At 55.4% G+C, this 26,526-nt stretch overlaps 2 protein-coding genes across 3 annotated transcripts in view; one reads left to right on the forward strand and one right to left on the reverse strand.

Moving 5' to 3' along the window:
* ATXN2 (ataxin 2) overlaps positions 1-5,743 on the forward strand; it is a 95,323-nt gene extending 89,580 nt beyond the window's left edge. The window contains exons 27-29 of the mRNA XM_081113379.1: positions 4,663-4,820; positions 5,345-5,437; positions 5,530-5,743. The gene's annotated coding sequence lies outside the window, so the exon portion shown is untranslated. The remainder of the gene's footprint in view (positions 1-4,662; positions 4,821-5,344; positions 5,438-5,529) is intronic.
* Positions 1,163-25,979, reverse strand: SH2B3 (SH2B adaptor protein 3; the record flags this gene model as incomplete). Of its 2 annotated transcripts, none has more annotated exons than XM_081113381.1 (7): positions 1,163-1,632; positions 1,746-1,917; positions 2,003-2,187; positions 2,321-2,415; positions 2,498-2,589; positions 2,674-2,775; positions 25,263-25,979. In XM_081113381.1, 7 exons carry the CDS (start codon positions 25,977-25,979, stop codon positions 1,337-1,339), a joined length of 1,659 nt encoding a protein of 552 aa, XP_080969507.1. In that variant the 3' UTR covers positions 1,163-1,336. The 2 variants fall into 2 exon arrangements, with proteins under 2 accessions (XP_080969507.1, XP_080969506.1); XM_081113380.1 differs by having other exon boundaries at positions 2,003-2,217.
* Between the last annotated feature and the right edge of the window lie 547 nt (positions 25,980-26,526).

Below are 26,526 nucleotides of genomic sequence, written 5' to 3' on the forward strand. Positions count from 1 at the left end.
GTTAGTTGATTTCCCGCGCGCCCCCCCCCCCCCCCAAAAAAAAGAAACCACCAGAAAATTCTATAAGCACTATAAGCAAAAGTCTCACCTCTGACCTCTTAGAATACTGAGAGTGGCTGGAGGGAGCAGACAAAACCCTGACCCTGGCCAGATAAGGCAGGCAGGAGTTAAGTTCAGGCCAAGGTTTGGTTTAGCCTCTAATTGACGTGTATCATACATGTTAAAGCTGAGCTGGTCCCAGGAGCAGCTGACCTCACACTGTCACTGCCCCTCGTCACTGAGCCTTCTCTGGGAGGAGCCAGCCCCCAGGTGAGTGGTGTCACTTGTGAAGAGGTGTATGTGTGCATGCCCACACCTCAGAGGCAGCGGGACCTGCTGGCACAGTGCACTGGCTGAGCTGTTAGAGCAGCTCCTTGTCAGCCATGGCACCAGGCTGAGCCTAAAACCTTGTGGGAAAATTGAATGAGCCACTGGATGCTGGGGGCTGAGCCCGCTGGGAAGGAGAACTTGCTATAGCAGTGCCAGAAGCAGAATCCAGTTGTTTATTCCTAAGGCACCAGGTAGAACTGGAATTTGCCACCCTCCTAGTTCAGTAACTGCCAGGATTTCTCTGAAATGGCCACATGCTTCACTTTACATTTAGGAAGGACAGTGGCTCCTCGGCAGCAGGTGCTGGCTTAGCCCTAGTCCAGGAGGGTTGCATAGCTGTCTGACTACAAAAATCGAATGGGTATTAATTAGTTCAAACAGTGCAGTGAAATAAGCAATGGTTTAGTTTTAAAACCTGAATCATTTGAAAAATTTATCTGAGGTAAAATGTTTAAAATCATTTTTGACCTTTAGCCTGTCCTGTCAGAGCTCTGTTGTAAGGCTGGGTCAAAGCGGATTGGCGCGGGGGCCGCAGAGCTGCGTGTGGAGGAAGCTGTGCGGGAAAGCCATAGGGATCCAGGGCTTGTTAGTGTTTTGGGCTTCCTGATGGACCCCCTCCCCCACATAGAAAGTCTGTCATCAGTAGTGACAGTGTCAGTAAGAAAAAGTTTCCACTGCCAGCCTGGTCTTTACCCCCCCACCCCAAGTGCCAGGGCTGGTCCTGGGGGCCTGACAGGAGCTAGGGCATCTGCGGACAAGAACTACATCTGTAAACAATAAGGAGAAAGCCAGGTGGGAAATTACAGGAGGCCCTTTAACAGGCCTAATAGAAGGGTCACATCCAAATTGGAAGGAGCAGTTAATGTCCCTTCACTCTCTCTGAAAGGAAGGAAAGAAAGTACATTCTACCAGTTCCTGTCGCTTGCTTGCTCCTTCAGGGCCCTGTGGCCTGGGAGTCCACTGCCCGTCAGAGAGGCGTGTACTGATTGTCTATGGCCCGCAGGTGGCTCCGGGAGGAGGAGTCCATTTCGTAGTCTGAGTCCCGGGCACGGTTGGCAGGCTCCGACTCCAGGTGCCGCAGGCTGTTGGCCAGTTCCTCAGGCGAAGGCACCAGGTGGAAGATCTGCTCTTGGGGGGAGGAGCGGCCTGGGAGACCCTCCGGGCCCAGCCCCCGTGGACAGCCGGAGGAGCTAAGGTGGGGAAGGCCCAGCTCTGAATCCCAGCGAGAGAGGGAGAAGGGGAACAGGACAGTGTTGGAGGAACCTGGGGGACAAGTGACAAAGAGGCCATGTCGGAAGGTTTGCGGCAGCAAGCTTTCCCCTCTACGTGGTTCCCTGGGCCCTCCACCCCTTTATCAAGGGGCACTGGGTTCACACCTGGTGGCTGGGAGACGACCACGACGTAGCTGGACAGCCGGACATCGCAGGCCGATCCACACTCGAGGGGGATGGGCGAACGCTGGAAGTGGTGGAGCATGTCCATGACCGAGGGGAAGTGAAGGTGCTGCACGCGGCACTGGCCCCGCTCGGTCAGCGACAGACGCAGGTGCTGCATGGGGAGGAAGGGGAGGCTCAGGCAGTGGCCCCTAAGGGCCTTGAACTTGGGGGAGCAGCCCCACCTGCCTTGGCTATACCTTGGCTATGCCTTGGAAGTTGAATGTGAGCACATACTCCCCACGCCGGGTCTCGCTCTGCCGTACCAGGAACACTCCATGAGCGTCAGGGCCCTGCAGCTGAACCAGCTGAGCTGCCTTCACTCGGGAGATAGGGCCGTGGAACCAGGGGTAGCAGGACAGGAAGTGATCTGTCTTCTGGCAGGCTGGGTCTAGCAACCCCCCAGGAGAAGCACCTGGTTGAGAGATGTGTAATGGTGACCCCCTCTGGGGCACCTCACGACCTGGGCTGAGGCTAGGTTCTGACGCACCCAGAGCACCAAGGCCCAGACACCTCACCTTGGTTCAGGGAATCTGTGCTTCCCCTGGGAGAGCTGGTCGTGCCAGGCTCCGGAGCGGAGGGAACGTGCAGCTCCGCATCTGTGCTCTCCAGCCTGCAGAGAAGGCGGGGTTACGGGTCTGGGAAGAGCAGGTTTGGTGTTAAAGCTGAGATGGGAAGGGAGTGTGGTGCCTCACCCTTGGCCTGTGCACTTCCGGAGCTCAGCCATCCACGAATTCAGCTGCTGCTCGTCTCCCACCTCAAAGATTATGTCTGTCCGGTCCTTTACCTGGTGGGAGGAAGGGAGCAGCTGTGTGGGTCCGTGAGCCGTGTGTGCATGTGTTCCCCCAGGTGTGGAAGCTCCGTCACTCACCTTCAGCACAAAGGTGTAGAGGTTGTCGGGCATCTCGAGGCGTGTGCATCGCCGGACCTCCTGGAGGCTGGAGCAGGCTGCTTGTAGCTTGGGCTTTGAACTCTAGGAAACCCAGAGGTTACTCAGGCTTGTCCCTGATGGCCCCTTGCCCACCCAGGCCTCTTGTTTTTCTGCTGAGCAGGCACCCCAAGTCTGGAGGAAGTTTGCGTTCTGGCTTGCAGGAGCCCGCAGAGGGTCCTCTTGTAGCCTCTGAAGCACTGTCCCCACATCCTGAGATCCCCAGAAACCTGTGTGGGCTGAGAGCCAACCCCCCTCACCTGGACGTGTGCCATTCCAGCACAACACATGCCTGCCTGCTGCCATCTGCTTCTCCCCACTGGGGAGCAAAGAGCTTATGCAGCCCAAACCCCTGAACAAGCCCAGAGAGGGGGCATCAGTGTCCACCCCCATCCACCTTTCTCCTGGTGCTGCCTGGCTGCTAGGGCCCCAGGTCATTGTGATGCCTTCAGCCCGCCCCTTCCATCAGCTCCCCACAAGCATGCGTCTCCTGGGCTAGCAGCCACCCTGGGAAGAGGATGCTATATTACCACATAGTCCAGAAGAAGCGCAAATCTTGGAGGTGAAGCCCGAGGAAGGAAAAGATCAGGCTTTGAACACCAGAACCTCTAATTTCCCAAACCTCACTAATCTATCCTGCCCTCAAGTCTTAGGACAAGGTGGGTGGGTTTGGCTGGAGGGTGGAGGTTGGCAGAGTAGCTTAGCCTCAGGCTTTTGGGGCTTCTGCCAATGAGCCTGAAGGGGCAAAGCCTGGCACAGCTGCTCTGTTACAGCCAGCCAAAACCCTCACAAAACAGTGGGGCCAGGGGGTCTCCATGACACCCATAGCACACATGGTTCAGAGTAGGTGGAAACGGTCTCAGAGCCCTATGCCAGCAAGAGCCCTTTCTTTCCAGGTCCTGAGTGAGCCTGGCTGGAGCAGGAGGCTCCGGGGCACCCTTGAACCCTACACTGCCCCCCATCGCCTCCATTTCCTCTGGTGACAAGCCCGATAAGCTTGTTTCTTCAGGGTCATGAGATGTCGCTGGCTGCTTCCAGCAGAGACCAAAGTAGATAAGATGGCGGAAAGAGCCCGAGATGGGTTGGGGAAGCCCCCCTGCCTCCAGCAGCTCTTTTCCCTGGGCCAGGAGGAAAGCCAGGTGCACCTGGGGAACAGCACAGCCCCTAACACATTGCACAGGGTGGGCTTTGGGGGATCCGACCTCTACCTCTGCCCAGAGGCTGCCTTCTTTCCAGAGCTGACCCCCCAAAGCCCTGCGCTTCCCCCCATGCCGTAGGCACGCAGGAGCGGGGCACCTCTGACCCAGGGCCGCTGCCTGCCTGCAATCCCCTCCCACACGGAGGCGAGCGGGCAGACTGGCAAGTGAGGGTTGGCCAAACAGAGGCTCTTCCCAGTCCAGGCCCCTCCCAGCAGGTCCCAGTCCTGCCCTGGCTGCTCGACACAGCATCTGGGGACAGTAACAGCAGCTCTAGGACCCACTTTGTCTAACATCACAAGTTGAGGGAACAGAGCCCGGAGGGGTGGCACAGCTAGTAAATCCCAGCCCCAGCGTTTTCACCTTTCCAGTCTCTCTCCCCCATCCCTCCCTTGTAACCCAGTTTCTCAGCCTGGGAGTCAGGTTAGAGGCCTGTGCACCCCTGGCAGCGTTCACAGCCAGCCAGTCTCGGAGCCTGTTTCCTGTCTACAGAAGAGTAAGGGACGGAGGGCTCGTTCGTTCCTTCTGCTTCTGCAGTTGGTCCTGCCTACCCCCCACCCCCTCCGCTGGCTCCAGCCTCAGGATCCCTGAGAGGAAGTAGGCCAGGCCAAGAGGGGAACAGGCCGAGTCTCCCTTTCAGTTCCATCCAGGCCTGGCCCCAGTCCCAGCCCAGGGAGTGTAGAGATTAAGCAGCAAAGCCACTGGTTTCACTCTGAGTGTGGGGCCTCCGTGCCAGCTCCACCCCCGCAGCTGAGGAACTGCTGACCTGGCGGCTGCGGTGGGAAGAGGATTCCCCCTCGGCACCTGAGGGCCCTGGCCCACAAGTGATGTGGAACTCGTCCTGGCCACTTACCTTCCTGAGGCTGAGCATGATGGCTTCCTCCCGTCTCCCCGGTAAGAACTGGGCTCTGAAGCAGGGGCACTAACTACATGCTGCCTGAGCGTGGGCAATGCCAGAGGCTCTGCCCAGATTGGAGGCGGGAGAGCATGAGGACAGGACAGCCCCACCTGGACTGGGCTAGACAGGACTCGGGAGCACCAGGTGCCTTTCTGGTTGAGCGCTGTGAGGGCACAGAACTGTGATGGTGAGAAGCGAACCCAAACAGCACCACAGGGACATCTGGGGGCATCAGGTCCCCTGCTCTCATGCCCTCTAGCCCACCTGTCTTACTGATCAAGCTGGGCCAGCAAGCAGCTGCTCTCTGGACCCACCTGAGTCACAGCTATGCTTAGGTGGTCAAAACGGCAAAGCCACTCCAGGTATTTGTGCTATAAGCAGTCGCCTCACCCACCACCTCCTGCAGCGTCCACTCCTGGGAGCAAGTCTCAGTTCCCAGTATCCAAAACGCTGGCTTCTTTGTTATGGCCATTGGGATGCCCGTGGGAATAACCCATTTTTTCTGTGCTCTGGCTGCTAGGAAGCGAAGATGCAAACCAGTTCTGCCACCACTCTCACAGTAGGGCCTGCCCTCTACAGCCACCCTTGCTTTATAATCCCTCCAGGCTCTAAGGTCAGTCCTGACCCTCTGCTTGTATAGCCCTAGAGAAGGGCTCAGCCCTCCTGCCTGTGTGTCTTCGTCTTTAATAGCCCCTTTCTTCACAGGGTTAGTGTGGTGGCCGGCTGGGGCCTGAGGCCAGCCAGGTGGGTCCACTACAGCGGCAGAGGACTAGGTTACAGACCACCCTCAGCATGCAGCTCCCTCTCCACCTGCCAGAGTGTGGTACCATGCTCCTTTCCACCCTGCAGTGAAATTCACACCTCCTCTTACCTACATGCCTGAGACAATCTACATTAAAGTAAAATGTATTTCCCTGTGACTGTGCTTGAGTTTGTTTGAAAAGGTCAAGAACATGGAGGAGCCAGAGGGCAGGGTGAGCTTTGGAAGGACAATTGGTTGGTTCAGTGGCCATTAAAACTGGGCAGAAACTTCCATGTACATCTACGTAAGACAGCACAAGTCTGGCTCTAGGTTTGTCGTCGGGTACTTTTGGAGGGTGGTGGGAACTGCTGTGCCTCCACCCCCGGGCCCTGTGACTCTTCCTGGAAGGGAGGAAAGCGAGGGTGAAGCAGACCTTCCTCCTGCAGGCCTTGCTGTCCCTCACCTGCACCCGTCACTGCTCCCCGAGTGCTGAAGCGACAGCCCCTTCAGCTTTCCAGGGACTGGGATGTACCCTAGTCTACCTTGTCCTCACAACCACCTTGAGACCCTGGCAGAGAGACTGGCCAAGTCCTCACTGAGCTCCAGGCACCGGTGCCCCACAGGAACAAGACTGTGTCCCCCAGTGAGGTGGTCACAGTAGGCCCAGAAGTCCCCATGGTTTGGGTTTATTCTAAGGTGGAACAGGGAAGTGGAGCTCATGCCGAACCCTCACAATGGCCTTGTCCCATCCACTGTGACCTGCCTGGCCACTAAAGGGGCCTTTAACCTTGAGTGAAATCTTTGAGGAGAGACCAGTCCCTGGCAGTCTTGTCTCTCCAAGGGCTTTGGGGCCCTCCCTCCTCTCCTACAAATAGCAGTGGCAGGACAGGAAGCTGGAAATATAGGTTCCCTTGAGCGCATCTTGTGGCCTGGAGCCTGGCTCTGAAGGTGGGTAATGAGCCCTAGCTCCACCATTTACTAACTGCAGCTTCAGTTCACATGGCGACCATAGGCAGAGCCTGCTCGCCTCCCAGGAGTAGGGGAGGAAGGTAGGTCTTGGATGGGGGACTGAAAACACAGACACGGCAAATTCCAGATCCCAGTCATAGGAAGCTTGGCCCCGCCAGCCCAGCACCAGAATGGATGCTGCCTGGATGGATGAGCAACATGCAACATCGTTACGGAAAACGCTTATTCAAGTCTTACTGATGGGTATCAAAGCAGCCTTTAAAAATACCACGCAAGCCAAAACCGGTTTGGCTCAGTGGATAGAGCGTCGGCCTGCGGACCGAAAGGTCCCAGGTTCGATTCCGGTCAAGGGCATGTACCTGGGTTGCGGGCACATCCCCAGTAGATGTGCAGGAGGCAGCTGATCGATGTTTCTCTCTCATCGATGTTTCTAACTCTCTATATCTCTCTCCCTTCCACTCTGTAAAAAAAAAAAAAAAATCAATAAAAAATACCACGCGAGAGAAATACCCTGCCTTGTTCCACAAGGATTTTAGTCAGGTTACAGGGACACTCAGGGAATCCCACTCGCCACAAGTTTGTCTGTTTCCTGGCAGCCAATGGAAAGGAATTTCCAAGAGAGGGCAGCCCTTGTGCACAGCAATCCATTAAAGGCTCAGAAGAACTGGAGCAGAGAAACCTGTTGAACCCATGTGTTCCTGACTTGGGCCACCCAGTGTCCTGCTCAGAAACCTTGGAGCCTGCACAACTGCTGCCCAGCAACCTCCCCATCCTGGGGTTTGGGAAGTAGCTCTGGCCTTAAGTCACAACTCTGCCTCATCCTCCATGGACAAGCAGCTCGCCTCTCCCAGCCCAAGTCCCCACTTTCGTAAAGAGGAGTAACAGTGCCTCCGCCCCTCCCATGAGAGAGCAGCAACATAGCCTGTACAAAGGCGCTCACGGTGGGTATGGGAAGGTCCCGAGAGCAGCACCAGGTGGGGATGAGCCTTCGGAACCCAGAGAGGCTGCGGTCAGCTCCGGAGCCAAGCACCCCCCACCCTCACGCTGTCCACTGTCCCTGCCCCGCAGGCATCTCTCAGGTTGTCTCCACTCGACCATGTGCTCCAGAGGCCTCCCTGTTCCCTTTGTGTCTTCAGCACGGCACAGAGTAAGGGCCTAAGCGTTTGCTGAACACTCCAGAGTGAGAAGGTAGAGGGGAAGGCATTGGAGATTAAGGGAACACCAAGAAGTAATGCCCAGAGGTCAAAAGTACAGCTGAATCCACAAGATGGCTAGAGATCTGCTGTGGCTAGACATGACGCTGACAGCCTCTCCCTACCCTTTAGTGAGCACCTACTGTGTGCCTGGGCTGTCTACCAGTGGCTTCTGGACTGTTGAATCCACAGGCCATCGCTATTAAAAAGTTTTCACAGAAAAGAACCTATCAAGGGATGGAGGTGCTGGGACCAAAGAAGTGGGAAGGTCCTTGTTCCAGAGGAAGACAGTCCTTGGTGTTAAGTCTGGGACACTAGGTGAGAACCTTCACCACTGCTCTGGGCCATCTGTCTGCCTGAAGATAGGTGGGGCTCCCATGACCTCCCCGCAGCCCCTGAGGCTGGTGTTTCATCCCACTTCACAAGTTCGAGACAAGGCTGAGGAAACCTGTGAAGACGGCACAGACAGCCATCACAACCAGCTGGCCTGGAGCCTCTGCAAGCGAGCCCATTACCACTGAAACCCACAGGCACCAAGGGGAGAGCTGGGCAGGGAGGCCACAGCCGCTGCCCTTCCCAGGCACCAGGGAGCCCTGGGAGAGCTGAAGGAGGGAGGGCACAAGAAGAACGGTGGTGCTCACAGGGACCGCCCCCACATAGACACACACACTAGGGTGAGGAGTCGGAAAACGGTATCCTGAACCCCAAGGTGGGCAGCATCAAAACAGCTGCCACCCCTGGACAGCTACACCCAGAAATATCCAGATCAAGTTGCTTCCCACCCCCGCTCTGCTCAAAACTCACTTGTGGGCCCCACTGAGCTAAGTGAGGAAGCCCAAGTCCTTGCCGTGGCCCACAGACCCTGCACAGCCTAGGCCTGATTAGCACCTTGACCGCTGCCTCCCTCTCATTCTGCTCCAGCCACACCGGCCTCCACTGTTCAATGTACCAAGCACACGCCACCTCAGGGCCTTTGCACCCGCTGCTCCGCTGACAGGCAAGACAGTGCCGCCACAGCTGCACAACTCTGGCTCTTCTCAGGAAGGCCGTCACTGACCACAGTGTCTGAAGAGCAGTCACCATGCCATCACCCTTCAGTTCCTTCACTGCATTTATCTACCTGTAAAACGGGCTCGGTGGGGACTTCGTCTTGTTCATGTGGCATCCCCAGCCCCGAGCATAGTACCTGCTAGGCTGTCCGTGCTCATCACAGGCCTTTTGGTGCCAAGTGTCACGGGTGCTGGGGATCAGTGGGGCACAGTACAGCCCACTGCAGACACCCCATCCAATGAGGGCTAAGGAGGAGTGATAGGGACACCTCAAGGAGGGGGCATGGCTGGGCCCCCCAGGGCTCCGGCTGGCCAGGGGAGAAGAACAGCCCACACCAGCATGGTTACCATGTTACAGATGGAGAAATGGAGGCCCTGAGAGACAAAAATCATTTGTCCTGGCCACAGAGGACCAGAAGGTGGGGCTGAGTAGAGCCGGGGCGCAGACCCTCGTCTGCCCAGGCCCAGGGCCTGTGCTCTCCCAGGCCAGGTCTTGGCGGAGAAAACCTCCCTCCTCCAGGGAGCCTTCTCAGGCGCATCGCATCGTGGTGAGTGCGATTCCTGTGCCTCTCCCTCGCCTCCGGCTTATCAGGCCTGGCCATAATTTCCTGATGAGGCAGCTGCTCCCCCACCCCCACCCCCGCCGTCTGACTGGGAGTTCCTCTGGGGGTGGGGACAGGACAGCAGCCTGCTCCCGGCACTGGATGAGGTCCAGGCAAGAGCGTACCAGAGGCTGGTGTCCAGAGCAGGTCCTCAGAGAGAGTTTGTCAGGTGGATGGGGAGTAGCTAGGTGGCTGCTGGGACCTCAGCCCTCAGATATCTGGGGAGCGGAGGCAGACGTGGGGTGTGGTAATATCTCACCCCTTGTTCTCAGGCGCCTTTGGGGGCAAACTGAAGGGAGGGAGCCAGTTCCAGGGACTGAACGAATGTCGGAACCACAGGCCACTGGTCACTTCAACCCTGCCCCAACCAGGGCCACCAGCCCCCCTCCTTCCAGTGCCTGCCTCGGCCGCGTTTCCTGTGTGACCCCTGAGCAAATCACTTCCCTTCTCTGTGCTGTTTCCTGGTCGGTAAAATGGAGGTGAGAACAGAATGCAACCTCCAGGTAAGCGACGCTGCCTGCTGCTGGCCTGTCTCTGGCACTCGCAGGGCGCCCAGACTCCCCCAGTCCCTTCGGGCTACATCTGCCCCTTGGTCTGCCCCCTGTTGCCTTGTGCCCCTGTCTCCACTGAGGAACAGGAGAGGGATGAGAGAAGCTTCCAGAAAAGCAAGTCGGCTTCCCCCCTTCCTCAGCAAGTGCCAGAAACAGAACTCCCCAGAGCCAAGGAAAAGGGGGGTACAGATCCCCAAACATAACCACCTGTGCAGAGACAGGGCGCCATCATCTCACCTCCCTCCCCTGGGCAGGTGGTACCCCAGTTCACACCCTGAGGGACCGAGTGTTGGACCCTCTGGGCCCCAAAGAGGCTGCATGGTGGTCATTTGCCAGGGACGCTGGGACAGTCAGGCAGAGCCTCCTCTGAAGCCCCACCTGCAGGGAGTCTCCCCTCAGGCCCAGAGGGTCCCCCCATACCAGACAGACTCACAGTGACACAGTCACAAAGCCCCTTCTCAGAGACACGGAGACCACCCCACACAGAATCAGTGACGGGGACACAAAGCCCTCTCAGATGCCAGAGCACCCCCCCCCCCCCAGACAAACAGAGAGAGAGAGACAGCCCCCACAACACCACACAGAGCCAGGCTGGGAGCCACAGCCTCGCCCCCTCCTGAGATGCGGTGGCGCCCGAATGGATGACCCAGCTGTGGGGACCAGCCGGTCTTCCGGTCTGAGCCTGCCCATGGGGGCCACACCCAAGGTGGGGGTGACTGTAGCTTAAGAGGGACTGTGACTGAATCGGGGAACCAAGGAACTAATCCCCCACCAACTGTCACCAGCTCATCTCGTCCCCCTCGGTGGCAGAAGTCCAGGCCGAATCCTGGCAACACCAGGTGGGCGTCCTAGGACAGGCCCTGCAGGGCCAGGCTGGACGGAGCCGGTTCCCGCCCTTCTGAGCCAGGCCGCATGCCCACATCTCTGCCTTCCTCCCCCCACACCTGTGCTCATGCTGTGCCCTCCACACAGGCCACCATTCTTGCCAGACCTTTGGCTCTTAGGTGTCATTAGGATAAACAACTGTCGGGACCTGGAGCTGAGCGGCCGTGAAGAGTGGGTGTCATGGGTGCTCAGCCAGCAGCCTCGATGATCCGTGCTGCCCCCCAGGCCTGGGCCGGCCACAGTGGCCTCTCTGGAAATATCCAGCCAGCACCCAACAGGCCCCGGACGACTGGGAGTCCAGAGGCGGGTCAGGGGCACAGCCAGACCCATCCCACTGTCCGCTGCAAACCAGCTGCCACCAGCCCACACCTTGAGTGACCACATCCTGCTCCCATCATCCGTGCCAGGAGTCCTCCCCCAGCCCCATTCCCATGTGGCCAGAGCCCCAAGGCCAGTGCACTGTCCCCATCCACACCTTTACCCAGGCTATGCCTTCCTCTCCTGCTGCCACCGTGGCCACCTCAGTTGCAGGGACACTGCAGCCATGAGGGCTGGGCTGAGGTCAGCCCTCCAGACAGAAGGGGAAGCCTGACTCTGAGAGGCCACGCCATGGGCCCAGGCCCCTGAGCAGGGAGGGAAGCACCCAGCATCAAACCTGCTCTCCCCAGGCTCTGTGGATCCCACACCCAGGAAAGCAGATGGGCCCTCAGGAGTCTGTGGGGATCACGGTGGGTGTCATAGGGCCAGGAGTCCCAGAGCTGTGAGGTTGGACCTGAACGGGTACCCACCTCCCAGCCCTGCTACATAGCCAGGCCAGACTGCAGCCTGGCTGGGCCCCAGTCTGCTCGTCTGCGAGGATGGAAAATGTTGTGGTTAAAAAACAACAAATAACCCGTCACTGGCCTCAGTGGTGGTGGTGGGGGCGGTGCTGGAGGGGAGTGGGGCTCGTCACCACCAAGATCCCCTACAGCCCTGGATGGTGGCCACCGCCTGCCTTCGAAGAATGATGATTCAGAAGAAGAGGTGACAGTGAGGGCCTCGGGCCTGAGGGGCTGTGTGACGGATGCCAGGAAGGCTGAGCTGGCAGAGCCTGGGGCTGAGCTGACAAGCGAGGAGGGCGAGAGCCAGGAGCCCAGAAGCTGACCAGGTCAGTGTTGCGGCCACCACACCGACACGGCACCTTGCCAAGGTCAGCCTGGCATGGCCTGTTGCCATCCAAAGCCTGCATTTAGTGAGCACTTACTATGTGACATGCCTTGACACACAGCCTCTCATTGACATAAAAAAACAAACAGGAAATCACACCAGCCCAAAGAAGGAAAACCAGTTGGTTTAAATAATTAAAAGTGAAAAATAAAACCTAAGTAATTATCAGATCCCAGGCCTTTCTAAGCAGAAAAAGCAAAGAAGGAAACCATCAAGGAAAAGATCATTGTATATAACTGTCAGACTTCAGAGCCTCCATAAGCCAAGAAACTCAGGATCAAAACTGAAATGTCAGATGGCAAACTGGGGAGATGTGCTACACGACAGACTAATGTCACGTAAGAGTTCTTGCCAGCCAACCAGAGAAAGGCAGCAGAGTAAATGGCCTGCAAACCACACAAAAATGCATACAACCAAGAAACAGAAGAAAAACAGTCAAAATCTGTAGGGACAAAAATATCTGCAGGGACAGCAAGTGGAGTAGTGGTTGCCAGGGGCTGGGGGTGGGGGCGGGAAGCAGGAATGACTGCTAACAGGTACAGGTTTCTCTGGGGGATGGAAACGTTGTCCACGTACTAAAAGCCCATGAGCTGCACTTTGCCATAGTAGGTTTTACGTTATGTGAGTTACATCTCATCTCTCATTCCACTCGTAATCAGAAAGGACAAGATAACCACTTTTCACCTGGAAGTTGGCAAAGGTTTTCAACAGGATGGACGCCCAGTGCTGGCCCCGCTGGTGATGAGAAGGTATGTGGGTATAAGCTTTCTGGAAAGCTGTTTGAAGAGATGTGGCGAGCATTCGAGATGGCCAGCAGGCACATGAAGAGATGCTCCACATCATCAGCCACCAGAAAGCGACAACTGCTGGGATGGGGGAAGGAAAAGATGGACAATAAGTGTTGGTGAGAAGATGGAGAAATGGGAGCCCTCACTCCATGCTGGCAGGAGGACTACACGGCTCAGCGCTTTGAAAACCAGTTTGGTTAGTTCTCCAGAGTTCGCATATAACCAGCAACTCCATTCTGGAGATACGTACCCCAGAGAAACAAAGCCCATGGCCACACAGAAACTTACACAGGCCTCATTTCATTGAACTGCACAGATGTTGCGTGTTCTTACACCCCAAAGCAAGGAGACCCTCCTCCAGCAAAAAGCCGGTGGCAGCAGATGAGTAGATCAAAAAACCGTGGTACATCTGCACAATGGAATACTATGCTCTGTGAAAAAGAAGGAATTCTTACCATTTGCAACAGCATGGATGGACCTAGAGAGCCTTATGCTAAGCAAAATAAGTCAGAGAAAGGTAAATATCACATGATCTCACTTATTTGTGGAATGTAATGAACAACATAAACTGATGAACAAAAACAGATCCAGAGACAGAAGCATCGATCAATGCTCAAACCTCAGAGGGAAGGCAAGGGAGGGTGGGAGTAAGGGGGAGAAATCAACCAAAGGACTTGTATGCATGCATATAGGCCTAACCAATGGACACAGACACCAGGGGGGTGAGGGCAAGGGGGTGGTGGGGGTGGCAATGGAGGGAGAAGGACACATATGTAATACCTCAATCAATAAAGAGAGAAAAAAATCCAAAAACTAAATTTTCAAGGTTAAAAAAAAAAGCCTGTAGCCCGGCTCGCTTGGTCCAGAAGGGAACCTGCAGAACCCCAAGCTCTGCCTGTGCACACATCCATGGCAGCGCTCCTCATAACAGTCATGTGTCCACCTAACATCTATCCAGGGACAAATGGATAAATGAAATGTGAGCTTTGGAAACATTACAAAGAAGGCATTCACAGAAGATCACTTATTGTCCGATCCCCTTTACGTGGAAAGAACAGACTAGGCAAACCGAGAGACAGAAAGGTTAGTGGGTGCCTGGGGCTGGGGGTGACGGCTAACGGGTAGGGTACACGGTTCTTTTTGAGATGATGAAAATGTTCTAAAATTAGAACACAGTGATAGTTGCACAACTCTGCAGATATACTAAAAACCGCTGCACACTCTGAACCAGTTAAGTCTATGGTATGTAAATAGTATCTCAGTGAAACTTAGAGAGCGAGCGAGCGAGTATGCCAGCAACAGAGGCCTCCTGAGGCCTCCCAGCCAGCACTTCCCCTTCTAGGAACTCAGCCTAAGGAAACAATCAGAGATGGACCCCACGATTTAAGTACAAGATGTTCATCACGGGTTATCTATTTGATCAAAAAAGTTAGAAATGATTGAAATAGGAGTCCAGATAATAACAGATAAGTGTATCATGGCCTAACTGTATAAATGAAATACTCTGCAACCAGCATTTTTAAAAAGACAGTCTTGAAAAATATTTGAGAAAACAGAAAAATTATCAAAACGTGAGTGAGAAAAAGCAGGCAGATAAATGTCAGCCCCCCCAGGACTGGGGTTTCTGTCCAGAAGTTCCCGCCAGCACTTCCAGCGCCCACACAGGGCCTGGCACACAGAGGCCGAAGGAACTGCAGTGTGGGGGGCAAGTTAACGAAACAGAAGGAAAAAAAGATTATGAAGACATCTACCCAAAGGGAAACGCGCTTCTCTCTGGGTAGCAGGGTTGTGGGTGGTGTTTCAGTTACTTTTCTATAATTTCTTCCATGAGCTTTATTAATTGAAAAAACAAAACCAAAAATATTAGGAACTCAAACTTGGAAGCCTGGGCATGTTAGATTCCAAGATTACATGGAGATCTGAGATGAGACAAAGTAGGGCCCCTAGTTCCAGAAGGTTCCTCCCTTTGCCGCTGCTAGGACACCCCTCCTCGTCACAGGCGGATTCAGGTTCAGCCTGTGATGGGAGGATCCAGGCACCAGCCACAGTGAGGGGGACCCAGAGTCGCCCCGTGTGCACCGTCACCACTGGTTCCGGAGGCTGAGGTCCACGCCCGAGGAGCACAGTGGCCTCCTCAGGCTCTGAGGGACACAGGAAAAAGGGGTGTGGGGCCCCAAAAAGGAAGCTGAGGCGGCCCCTCCTGCCCTGGGGGAGGAAGCTCCCCCCACCGGTGAGGGCTGGCCGCTCGGAAGGCAGAGATCTCTCTTTGCATTCTGGTTTCCTTTCCATTCACAAAGAAGTGGGTGGGGGATTTCCAGCGGGTGCCCAGGCCAGGCTACTGTGAGGCCAGCCAGGTGGCTGCCCAGCCCGGGGAGGGTGGCCGGGACCCAGCTCTGGTCTGGACTCTTCCTAAATAGGGGGACACACACCGTGCCAGGCCTCCCTGAGCCTGTTCTGGACTCCATCACCCAGCAACACAAGCACTGACATCCCACTTTCCAGATTGGGAAACTGAGACTCAGAGAGGCCAAGGTGTCAGCTAAACCTCTCCCTGGCCGCCCAGACGCCACAGTGATGGTCTCGTCCCAACACCCAGTCTCCAAACAAACAAAAACAGATCAACCTCCAAGAACGTGGCGGCAGCAGCAGGCCCATGAGCAAGAGGGACGGGGCACAGCCCCAGAGGAGCCCGGGATGATGACAAATGAAGACTGTCCCCTGCCCTCCCCTGTGGAAGCAGGGCCCTTTCTAGTCTCTGGATTCATAGAATTTGAGCTGAAAGGAAGCATGCGATACCATCTGTCCGCGGTTTCAGCGTGGTCAGGGTTTCTTCTAAGCAGCAAAGCAGTTTTCTTACACGGAACCCCAATAAGGGGCAGGTGGGGCGGCTGTGTATGCGGTTGGGGAGCCCACGGGAGTCCTGCCCACCAGCACCCCTTCTTCCCTCCCCCAAGGAGGCCCAGGTTAAGCCCCGTAGTCGTCCATTTCACAATTTCGAGAGGGGCAGTGGCCCACGTGGGTCCCAGGGCAGAGCAAGGCCCTCATTGTCACCCTGGGAGCCTTCTGCCCCGGGGCCTCCCAGGAGAGGTGGGGCTGGGGACCACTGGCTCTAGAGCTCCTGTCTCCCCACTGGGCGTCTCCCCTCTGGTCTCTGAAACACGAAGAGCCAGGGGACTGCAGCTGGCACGTGGGTGGCTCTCTGCCTGCTTCGGGGCCTAAACACACCCCCCTGGCCTTGCTGGGCTCTGCCGCTCCCCTGCTCTGTGGCCGTGGACAAGTCTCTACTTCTCTGGGCCTCAGCTTCCTGATCCGTCAGATTCCCCATCTCACAGGGTTTGTGGTGATTCCATGGCTGTCAATGTGGTGCCTGTCGCGTCAAAAATAACGACAAGGAGCGCAGCTGAGCGTGGCTGCGCGGCGTGTGCTGGGCACGGCACCAGGTGAGGACGCGGCCCGGCGACCCTCAGTGCGATGTGGGGCACGGAGAGCGAGGGCGCAGCTTTCCCACCCGGGCAGAGCAGGAGCCAGGCCTGCGGGGGCCCAGGCAGCTGCCCCTCCCGCGGTGGTGGCTTCCTGCCCGCCCCCCTTCCTCTTCGCACTCCTGCCTCGAGGAAACCGCCAGGCCCCGGACTGACGTCCCTTTCTTTCTGCTTCCTCTTTCCCACACTCGGGGACTGGGCTCAGGCTCGGCCCAGGGTCCACACCTCGGGGCCTCTGCCTCAATTCCTTGCCGGTGAAGTAGGTGCGATGGCAGTGCCAGCCTGAAAGGCACAAGGGCACGAGGCGGCTGACTCAGTACGGCCCTCACCCTGCGGAGTGCTGGGTGCTTGGGAGATGGCAGCCCATGCACCACCCAGGCTTTCTTTCATAAGCACCTACTGCCCGCATGGCCGCCCCACCCCCACCCCCGCTCCTGGGCCGACCACAAGCACAGGCAGGGAGCTGAGGGGTCCAGGGTCACCTCTTGCCACAAACCCAGTCCCCCAGGCTATCTCCTGGCTGAACCATGTGCTCTGTGAAGGTAGGGCCAGGTGCCCCAGGAGTGTTCAGCGCCAGTACAGGGCCCCAGGCTGTGTTCCTCACTCACCCAGGCAGCACTTAGTGTGTCTGCAGCCTCCCCCACACGACCACAACCCCGAAGGCAGGCACTGTGGCCATTCCCGTTTTACAGAGGAGGCAAACTGAAGCCAGCAAGGCCAAGTCACTTGTCCAAAGGCACCCAGCTCAGAAAGAGCAGAGCTGGAAGGGCTCTGACCTCACTGCCTGGCCCGCTCGTGCCCGCTTCCTTGTGGAGGACTCAGGGCTGTGAGCTGAGTCCCTTGAGGTGCCCCCAACTCCTTCCTCTTCTGCTCCTCTGGGCTGGGCAGCGAAGGCCAAGGGCAGGATGCACTGGGTGAGGAGGGGACTGGCCCCCCTCCGGGCCTCAGTGTCCCCATAAAACAGTGGCTCTGGACAGGATGGCATGGGGAGCCTTTCCTGGTCAGAACACAAAACAGATGCCCTTTCCTAGATGGGGCCACTGGGTAGCGACCACCACCAACAGTGACTCCTCCGAAGACACGCTGGGCGCCAGGTACAGCCCAACTGCCTGGGTTCCAATCCCATCTGGAGAGCTGAGTGACCTTGGGCAAGTCACCTACCCTCTCTGGGCACCAGGTGCCCCCTCTGTGGAGCAGAGCATCACAGAGGCTCCCTAAATATCACAGCGGCGTTCTAAATATCGGGGCTGCAGTGAGGGCTAAATGGAGCAGGGTCAGTAGGCGCCTGGTAAGTGCCAAGTCAATGTTGGCTGAAGGTGTTTTTCAACAGGAGCTAGAACTCCAGCGTCAGGGCCTGTACCGGTGAGAGAAACTGAGGCTCAGCCCCAGACCCAGCAGGGCTGGCAAGATGCTGAGATCAACTGAGCCAACCTAGAGGCCTGGGCATACGGGGAAACTGAGGCCCCAAAGAGCTGCCTCAAAGGCTGTGGCCAGCTGGTTATGTTCCATCTGAAAATGGACCCTAGGTCCCGGGGAGTCTCTGCCCAAGGCCAGCCACCCTTGGCCAGTGGCTGCTTCTGTCTTCTCTCCCCTGGCACCCCCACCGCCTCCCTCTGCTCAGCTTGGGCAGAGGCCAGGCTCGGATCCACTCGCAGTGATGCTGGCCTCGCACGGTCAGACCCACCGATTCTGTAAGAGAAACCAAGAATCTGGGTTCTGATGTGATCTCTCTCTTTTGTGTTTCTAAATATTGGCAACCAATCCAACTTTCTTACTTTTCTTTCAACTGCTGAGTGGGGTAGTGCATCTCAGGCCTGGCCAGGAGCTGGCACTCTGCACCCTCTGACTTGAGGGAGCTGGTTCAATAGTGTGGAGGGGGCTTGGGAGTGGGGACCCCCTGGGATCAGGGGGATCAGAGGAGAGGAAGGTGCCACAGGAAGAGTGGACATGGTGACCGGAGGATCTTCTAGGGGCAGAATCATGTCATATTCTCCCACGGCCAGCCTGACGCCAGAAGACCCCGACAGCCCCATAGGGTTCCGTGGCCCACTCCTGCCAGGCAGCCCCAGCAAGTGTCTCAGCCCCTCTGGGCCAAAATCCTCCAAGGCTCCCACTGCTGCTAGTATAAAACCTAAAATGCTCACCATGCCCCACAAAATCCAGCCCCATCACTTTTCCAACCTCACCCCTCCTGCTCCCTCCACTCCAGCCCTAGCTGCCTGGTTGTTCCTCAAAGACTCCTGGGCCCTGCCCACTCCAGGGCCTTTGCACTCGCCCTTTCCTCAGCCTGGACTCTTACCCAGACCTGTCAAGACTGTCACTTGCTTTCATCTCAGAGGTCACCTCCTCTGAGGGGCCTTCAATGACCACCTTCTAGTGGAAGCAATCCCTGGGCTCCCCGAGGGCCAGTGCACAGTGGAAAGAGGGTTGCCCCACCTCCCATCCATCTGCAAGGCTGCCACTGAAGCCAGAGAACACAGTGACTTCTCGAGCCCTCTTTGGACCTAGGGAAATAGCCACAGATGTCTCCTCCAACCTCCTGCAGGCCATGGCCTCCCCTCACACACCCCAGTGACAAGGAGCTCCCTCCCACCCAGCACTCAGAATGGCCCTACTTTACAGAGGAGTAAACTGAGGCTCTGAGTGGGGAAGTGACAAGGCCCAGGGTCACACAGCCGGTCAGAGGTGGAGCTGGGACCCAACTCCCATGAGCTGCCAGAAGCCTCCTGGGCCTTCTCTGCAGGGGTGGGGGTGGGGGGAAGGGAAGACAGGGAGGCCCCATCAGGACTGCTCCCTTTGTGCCCAGGGCAGCCTGGGACCTCGCTACTCTCCCCCAGGTCCAGCTTCTCCACCACCACTGTTGAGCCCTGAGGACTCAGACTGGGGCCCCACCTCAGGGCTCCCAAGAACAGGAGCCTTGACAGGGACCCAAACCAGCACTGGAGATAAATCTGTGTTCTCAGCCCGAGAGTCAATACCATGACAACCATAACAACAACACGAAGGGCGGGTAACACTGAGTGTTTCCCTGTGCCAGGCGCTCAGCAGATGCGCTTCCCAGTCGAACACATGAGCCCCACGATGCGGGAACTATGAATAGGCCCCTTGTACAGAGGAGGAAACTGAGGCTCAGGAAGGTGACGTCACTTGCCTGAGGCCTCCGAGCTGGGAAAGAGCTAATTCATTTTTCCAACCCGGGTCCTTTGGACTCCTGACACCTGGCTTTCCACGGGGTTTGTTTTAAGCAGCCGTTTTTTAAAGTGAAGTTGTACAGGGAAGCCCACGCCATCGTGCAGATAAGATGTGTTTGGCCGTTATTTGCCCTTCGTGGTGTCACAGCCTCGAGACTTTAAAAGTGATGAGAAAACAAAGTTTTTTTTTATCTGCACTTGTGTTTTTCCAACAGCTTCAGGCTATGTTTGGAATAAAATGCTTACTCCTCATGGTTGCCTCTGCCCTCACACACTCTCCCATGCCCCATCTTCCCTCTTTGCTCCCCCACACTGGCCTTGTCTATATTCTTTCTTCAAAACATGTGAAACACTTTCCCATGTCAGGGCTTTGCCCATGCTGTTCTCTCTGCGGGAACACCCAGAGATTCTTAACTCGGGATTAACATCTCAGTCCAAAGTCACCTTCTCAAGATGCACCGTGAAACTTTGGTAATTAGACTGTGGTGTTGGCATGAGGGCAGACACGCTGGCTGATGGACAGAAGAGTCCACAGAGGGACAGTGGGCTTAGGATGAAAGCAGCACTTCAGCAAATAGCGCTGGAATGGGAAGAATTGTGACTCTCCACCTCACACCTAACACCGAACTAATGTGCGATGGATCGTGGTACAAAATGGGGAGGGAGGCCCACACCATAAGCTTCTAGAAGACAAAACAAGAAAGAGCGTCATGACCTGAGTAGCAAAGGTTTCTTAAAGAGGGCACAAAGTCCTGGCTGGTTTGGCTCCGTGGATAGAGCATCAGCCTATGGACTGAAGGGTCCCAGGTTCGATTCTGGTCAAGGCCACACGCCCAGGTTGCGGGCTCATCCCCATTAGGGGTGTGCAGGAGGCAGCCAATCAATAATTCCCTCTCGTTATTGATGTCTCTCTCGCTCTCTCTCCCTTCCGCTCTGAAGTCAATAAAAATATTTTTTAATAAAATATAAACAGGACACAAAAGTCATTAACCATAAAAGAAAGCAACTGATAAACTGGACTACATTAAAATTAAAAACTTCTATTCATGAGGCAGTTTCACTAAAGAAGTAAAAAGACAATCATTCATACAACTTAACAAAGGGAAGATAAAAACCCAATCAAAAAATGGGGAAAGGACCTAAATAGATACTTTTTGAAAGAGGACACTCAGAAAGCCAAGAGACATGAGAGATGCAAATCAGAACGACAATGAGGTATCACCTCATACCTGTCAGAATGACTATCATCAACAAACAACAAGTGCTGGAGAGGATGTGGAGAAAAAGGAACCCTCGTGCACTGCTGGTGGGAATGCAGACTGGTGCAGCCACTGTGGAGAACAGTATGGAGTTTCCTCAAAAAACTAAAAATGGAACTCCCATTTGACTCGGTGATCCCACTTCTAGGAATGTATCCCAAGAAAACAGAAACACCAATCAGAAAGGATATGCACCCCTATGTTCATAGCAGCACAATTCACCATAGCTAAGATCTGGAAACAGCCTAAGTGCCCATCAGCAGATGAGTGGATTAGAAAACTGTGGTATGTCTGCACAATGGAATCCTACACTGCTGTAAAAAAGAACTAACTCCTACCATTTGCAACAGCATGGATGGACCTGGAGAGCATTATGCTAAGCAAAATAAGTCAGTCAGGGAAAGGTAAATATTACATGATCTCACTCATTTGTGGAATGTAATGAACAACATAAACTGATGAACAAAAACAGATCCAGAGACAGAGAAGCATCGATCAGACCATCAAACCTCAGAGGGAAGGCAAGGGAGGGAGGGGGTAAGGGGGAGAGATCAACCAAAGGACTTGTATGCATGCATATAGGCCTAACCAATGGACAAAGACACCAGGGGGATGAGGGCATGAGCGGGGACAGGCGGGGGGGTGGGGGGGGAGCGGGAAATGGGGAGATAAGGACACATATGTAATACCTTAATCAATAAAGAAAAAAAAGGCAACCAACCCACAGAATGGAGATGATATTTACAATACAAAGGAAGTGTATCCAGAATATACAGAAACTCTTACAAATCAATAAGACAGACAACTCAATCAAAAGGTGCTTCACAAGCCCTAACCGGTTTGGCTCAGTGGATAGAGCATCAGCCTGCGGACTGAAGGGTCTCAGGTTCGATTCCGGTCAAGGGCATGTACCCTGGTTACGGGCACATCCCCAGTAGGGGGTGTGCAGGAGGCAGCTGATCGATGTTTCTCTCATCGATGTTTCTAACTCTCTCTCCCTCTCCCTTCCTCTCTGTAAAAAAATCAATAAAATATATTTTTTTAAAAAAACGTGCTTCACGAGCCCTAGCCGGTTTGGCTCAGTGGATAGAGCATCCGCCTGTGGACTGAAGGGTCCCAGGTTCCATTCTGGTCAAGGGCACATGCCTGGGTTGCGGGCTCAAACCCCAGTGGGGGGCGTGCAGGAGGCAGCCGATCAATGATTCTCTCATCATTGATGTTTCTAACTCTCTCTCTCCCTCTCCATTTCTCTCTGAAATCAATAGAAATATGTTTTTTAAAAAACAAACAAAAAAAAAGTGCTTCACGAGTCCAATCCAATGTCCACTGAACATGAAAAGGTGCTTAACCTCCGAGTCATCAGGAAAAGGGAAATGAAAGCCGCAGTGAGATGCCAGTACATTAGAAGGGCTGATATGAAACTCACAATCGTGCAGCCACTTTGGAAAAGTTTAAAATTTTCTTACCAAGTTAAACCCACACTTACCGTGTGACCTGGCAAGCCCCCTTCTAGGGCTCTATCAGAGAAATGGAAGCATTTGTCCACACAAAGAGCTACCTGAACTTTTACAACAGCATTCTTCGTAAAAGTCCCAAATATCCATGAATGGGTGAATGGGTAACTAATGGGGTGCACCCACAACGAAATGCCACTCGGCGGTGCAAAGAAATAACCCGTGGGGAACATGGACAATCTCTAAAACATTATGCTGGGCAACGAAGTCAGACATAAAAGGCAGCATGCCGTGTGATTCCACTCACACGAAGTTCAAGAACAGAGAAATGTAGTCCATGGGGCAGGAGTCTGTGTGGGTGGGTTACTGACTGAGGGAGACACACTCACACACTAAGAGTTTCAGGTGCACATCCCACACTTCAGGATTCTTTGACCACACCCCATCCCAACCGCCAAATTAGGGCCCCTCTGTTATCCTCACAGTGGCCCCACTGCTCTGCCTCTAGGACACAGTATCTATATATATAAAAAGCTAACATGCTAAGTATCTAACCATCCGACCGGTCACTATGATGCGCAATGACCACCAGGAGGCAGACGCTCAACGCAGGAGCTGCCATGACGCACACAGAGAAACAGCACCGTGGACTTGGCGCCCACAAAGCAACACTCAGCTTCCCCCAAGGGGGACACAGGCCCTGCTACCACCCCGGTGAGACACCCCAACAAATCACAGCCAACACTGCCAAGACCCCATGGCACAAAATGCAGCCCACAGCCCAGCCCGGAAATGGTTGCTGTGGGCGCCAGGTAATGACATCACGTAGCAATGCCCGGCTTCCTCTCCCTAGCGACTAGCCTCCTTACAGTTTCTTCAGCCCAGGAACACGACTTGCTTTATAGCCAGGTGCAAACATTTCACATTTTAACCAAATGTCTGTGAAGCGTATTCCCATGCCTCATCTCATTTGATCCTCACAGAAGTCCTAGAGTAGGTAGATAGGAGACTAGGTGGAATCCTATTTTCTTTTCATTAGCCGGAAAACGGAGATTTAGAAAGCTTAGAGACTTGACCTGACTGAAAAGAAGAAATGGTGGACCTTGAAAATGACTTCAGGTTTTCTCACTGCGCAGAATAGAGTCAAACACTGCTGCAGTTAAATGTTTTACCCTTTGTTTTCCCTGCGTGACCTACGATAATAATCTGCTTTGTGTTGATATTTATTGCTGTGTTGCTGACAATTACCTGAAAGGGGAGTTGGTGTGCCTCACTAGGCTGGAAAAAGTTTAGCTACATCAGAAAGCAGGTCTAATTAAGCAAGTTTATTCTATATATCATATAGAAAGGCTAAGTTGACTTGCACATGAGTGATACATATAAAACTCTCGCTGGGGCCAATTGCACGTGTATGTTTCCATCTGTCCTTGTCGATCGTGAATTTGGTTGACACTTCTATTATACAGAAAGAGTGAATAGCGATATTAAAATATTTCTTCTAATTAATTTCCTTTCAATGTGCACACATTTATGCACTGGGCCACTAGTGTATTTATAATTCATGTTCTCTTGCAGTTTATCCCTTTAATAGCCCCCACCACCCTCCAGTTCCCCCTGTACCTAACATGTGCCTGATACATAGAGGTGCTCAATAAATAAATGTCTGTTGAACAAATGAGTAACAGTCAGTCTCCTGACCTAACCTGTGACGCTGGAGGTGAGAATCAGGTCTACTCTGCTTCCTCAGCAAGTTCCTAGCACCAAATAGGACCACAGAGAGAACGGAATTAGTGAAAGCCGTGGGATCCCATCAACTTGATACACCTAAGTCAGAGACCGGACCGTAGCCGTACTGCACAGGTGGAATTCAGTTGGTTACAAAGGGAAAAGGCACAACTGTTAAAACCTGAAAGAAAACAAGACATCCACAAAGCATGGGGATGCAAAGGAATTCCATGATGGTTTTGAACCCCTAGAAAACCTATTTGTCATAGTCAGTTTGTGTCAGGGTCTTTTTAAAAATATTTTTATTGCTTTCAGAGAGGAAGGAAGAGGGAAAGAGAGAGAAACATCAGTGATGAGAGAATCACTGGTTGGCTGCCTCCTGCACGCCCCACACTGGGGATCGAGCCTGCAACCCGGGCCTGTGCCCTGACCGGGAATTGAACTGTGACCTCCTGGTTCAAAGGTCGAGGCTCAACCAGGAGCCCCCCTGGGGCAGGGTCTTCAAGGACCCGGCACTAACCTGCCACAGCCCAGGTGCCCATATGGTGTCCCTGGACATTCCACAAAGCCCCTCCCTGGTGCTCCTCAAAACCCGCGAAGTCATCCAAAAACAAGAGAAACCGTCACAGCCAGGAGGGCCCAAGGAGGCCTAACGGGCGGATCTAATACACTCGGGCGGATCTAATACACTCGCACAGGATGCGGGAGCGGAAATGGCACATCAGGGGAAAAATAGCAAAATCCAAAGACACTTCAAAGCTTCCTTAACAGTAATGACCACTGTGGGTTCCTTATGGGAGAATAAACCATCTTTTCTGCCAAAGAAGGGAGTTTAGGCGCGGGCCATTTGCGCAGCTCAGCCGGGGGCCGCCATTTTGAAACAGCAAATGTCAACCCCTCCCGCCAATTAGCCGGTGGCGCAGGTCTGCGAGCCTCTCTTCCGGAGAACGAGGGCCAGCCCCCCGCGGCGCCAGGCTCTGCGGGCCGCACCCTCCTGCACACGTCAGGGTGCTGCCTTGCTGCCTGGCTCCGGTGCGCCTTGTGTCCTACCAGGACCCCTGCGTTGGGGGCTCGCCTTATTTCTCACAATTCGCTGTGGCGAAGGCACACCGAGTGCTTCTCAGAAAAGGCTCCGTGTTGAAAAGGTTGAGGGAACTTCCCTCGCATGGCGCCACCGGCGGGGAAACAGGCCCGGCCATCCCCCTGACGCCACCCCGTGCGCAGTGCCTACCTTGGGCGGGTCGAAGAGCTCCAGCACGCGGTCCGCGCCGCCGGCGGGAAACAGGCCCCGCCCTCCCCTGGCGCCCCGACGACGCAGGAGCCGCCGCGCGTGCGCGGTGCCTACCTTGGGCGGGTCGAAGAGCTCCAGCACTAGGTCCGCGCCGCCGGGGCCTCGGGCGCGCAGAGCCAGCCGTCCGCGCTGCCAGCGTGCCCCGCTGTCCATGGAGGCCTCGTCGGCCAGGCTGTAGCGCAGCACGGCCTCCTTGAGGACCTCAGGCGGCGGCTCCCGGGCCAGGCTCCAGGGCAGGAGCTTCCGGGCCAGGCTGGGCTTAGCCCGGGTCTCCCCTGCGGCTCCGGCCGCCGGCAGCTCCCCAGCCGAGCGGCGGCGGATGATGTGGCGAAGACTATGGCGCAGGTGCTGGAAGGCGCAGGGCGCCGGCGGCCGCGGCGGGGCCAGTTCCTCCGAGCTGCGGGCCTTGGGCAGGGCAGGGGCGGCGGGGCCTGGGTCGGGCTCGGCTGGAGGCGCCTCGGCCTTGGCCGGGGGTCCGCGGCCCGCCTCCCGGTAGTCACGAGCCGGTGGCCCCGGCGCCCGGCCCTGGCGCACCTCGCGGCAGAAGTAGAGCTGGAAGAGGTCGGTGAACTGCAGCGACACGAGCTCGGCGCGCAGCGGCGCGTGCTGCGGGTGCTCGCGGACGAAGAGCCAGTACTGCCGGGCCAGCTCCCGGGCCGTGGCCACGGCGTGCAGCTCGCAGAACTCGCTCCAGCCCCGCGGGGCCGGGGCCGCGGGTGCGGACGAGGAGGCGGAGGGCGCGGAGGAGGGCTGCAGGGTGGGCCCGTTCATGGCGGTGACGGAGGTGGAGTGGCCAGGCTGAAAGACAGTGGGAGAGGCAACAAGGAGTGAGCAGACAGGTGAGAACGCACCACGGAAGCCCCCACCAGCGGCTCGTCATTCACCAGGACCGACGTCAAAAATCGCGCCCCACGCGGGATCAACCTGTGACTTCCTGGTTCACAGGTTCACCCTCAACCACTGAGCCACGCGGCCCAGAGTCACACAAAATGTTAGCTCCAGCGGCTGAAAGTCTTTTTTTTTTTTTTAAATATGTTTTATTGATTTTTTACAGAGAGGAAGGGAGAGGGATAGAGAGTTAGAAACATAGATCAGCCACTTCCTGCACACCCCACTTGGGATGTGCCCGCAACCCAGGTACATGCCCTTGACCGGAATCGAACCTGGGACCCTTGAGTCCGCGGGCCGACACTCTATCCACTGAGCCAAACCAGCCAGGGCGGCTGAAAGTCTTTTTAAAAGAAAGGGCTAATTAGGCCGGATGGTAGGAAAGACAAATGTCCCGAGCCCCGAGTTTTGCAAAATTTTTTTTTAAAAT

Source organism: Myotis nattereri (assembly GCF_964212035.1).
Source record: "Myotis nattereri genome assembly, chromosome: 19".
NCBI classification, from domain to species: domain Eukaryota; kingdom Metazoa; phylum Chordata; class Mammalia; order Chiroptera; family Vespertilionidae; genus Myotis; species Myotis nattereri.